At 35.7% G+C, this 1,495-nt stretch overlaps 1 protein-coding gene across 1 annotated transcript in view; it reads right to left on the bottom strand.

The window, feature by feature from the left end:
- Positions 1-1,278, bottom strand: part of PPP1R12A (protein phosphatase 1, regulatory subunit 12A) — a 76,638-nt gene extending 75,360 nt beyond the window's left edge. Inside the window, exon 1 of the mRNA XM_009327523.1 lies at positions 1,152-1,278. Coding sequence (XP_009325798.1) covers positions 1,152-1,258 — 107 coding nt within the window. The 5' untranslated portion in view covers positions 1,259-1,278. The remainder of the gene's footprint in view (positions 1-1,151) is intronic.
- Between the last annotated feature and the right edge of the window lie 217 nt (positions 1,279-1,495).

Genomic DNA, 1,495 nt, shown 5'->3' with positions numbered 1-1,495 from the left:
GCCAACAAGTAAACACTTCCAGCGTGCATGCAAGGGAGATTACAGCATCAAACATCTGCATAGTGTAGAAAGGCAGATTACAGAAGTTAGCGGTCACACAGTGTCCCAGTTATAGAAAGGATATACAAAGCACTTCACTCCATGAACACCCAAAAAAAAATTTTCCCAGTGAAAACGATATACAAGAGTCTCCAAGATTTTTCCTTTTCCTTAAGATTCAAGGCATTAAACCTCTCAAACTCATAGAACATCAATAAGCGAACCCCTAAACTTACAATTTCCATCTTTCACCACTGTAATTAGTACAGTAACATAATTACATGATAAAATACTACTTTTTATTTTATCCAAGTCTTACACTGGATCAGATATCACACTGAGTTTAGCAGAATTAATGAAGTTTGTTTTTACCCAAAGGGTCTTTAGAACAGCAGTATTACCTTCTTTACTGCAAGAACAGCATGCTGAACAACATATGCTACACATTTTCTCAAATCAATCATTACTCCAGGTTAAAACAGACAACCTCTGGAAAAACTTGATTTTAGCATATCTTCAGTGGCCCTCAACAGGCTTCAAGAATAACAACAAAACCAATCCTGGAATTTAGTACTGAGTAAGCTTTAACTAATACCATAACAGGCATCTAACTTCAACGGTAAGATTTTGCTCCACAGCCAAAATAATTAGCAAAAGTCACCACTTTGTACCACACCTGAAAAACAAAAGTTTCAAGACTGCAAATACAATCACTAAATTAATCTCCTACACATAGCCTTATCCCAGGATAATGTTTCAGACTACTAATAAAATGTAAATTTGAACTTTCTCCCCGTGCCTCCCCCCATAACAACCTTTCTACAGAAGAAAATAATTTTTAAAATTTGACAGTCATGAACAGTCTTAAATGTTTACATCTTACAGCTACCTACAATACAATGTAAGAAAGCTAGAAAGAGAAAATGCAATGCACAAATAGTTATGCACACAGCATGCTTCACAACCAACACACAATATAAAAGCACTCTCTCTCACTACACGTCCCAGAGGCAACTAAAAAGACAATTTATGAATGCCATCTGCTTCTAGTGCCCCTCTAACAATGTATTAGCAAAATACATGTATTTCAAAAATAGAGGAAAAAGCCTTACTCTGCTATATCAAGATATCCACAGGAAGCAGCTGCATGTAGAGGTATCCAGCCTTCATTATCTGGTTGATTAATATTTGCTCCATTTTCCACCAGAAATTTCACCATATCTACGTTATCATCTATACAAGCCTATAAAGAAAGAAAGATTTAAGAAATAAGTTCATATTAAAGCTGTTCTACAATACTGTGCATCTTTAAGCAACATCTTCAGGAAAAAAGGTAAGTACTTCCAGGTCTGATGAAGGAGTAGGGTTTATTTGTTGGGGTTTGACAGGAAGACGCAAAGAATTTGAGAGAAAAGCAGCAGGTGTTACAGATTTGTAAAAAAATCCTTAAACAAAC

The sequence above is a fragment of the Pygoscelis adeliae genome, unplaced genomic scaffold (genome assembly GCF_000699105.1).
Source record: "Pygoscelis adeliae isolate BGI_AS28 unplaced genomic scaffold, ASM69910v1 Scaffold113, whole genome shotgun sequence".
In the NCBI taxonomy this organism is placed as follows: domain Eukaryota; kingdom Metazoa; phylum Chordata; class Aves; order Sphenisciformes; family Spheniscidae; genus Pygoscelis; species Pygoscelis adeliae.
The sequence above is the reverse complement of the archived record's forward strand: the minus strand, read 5'-3'. Positions and strand labels throughout refer to the sequence as shown.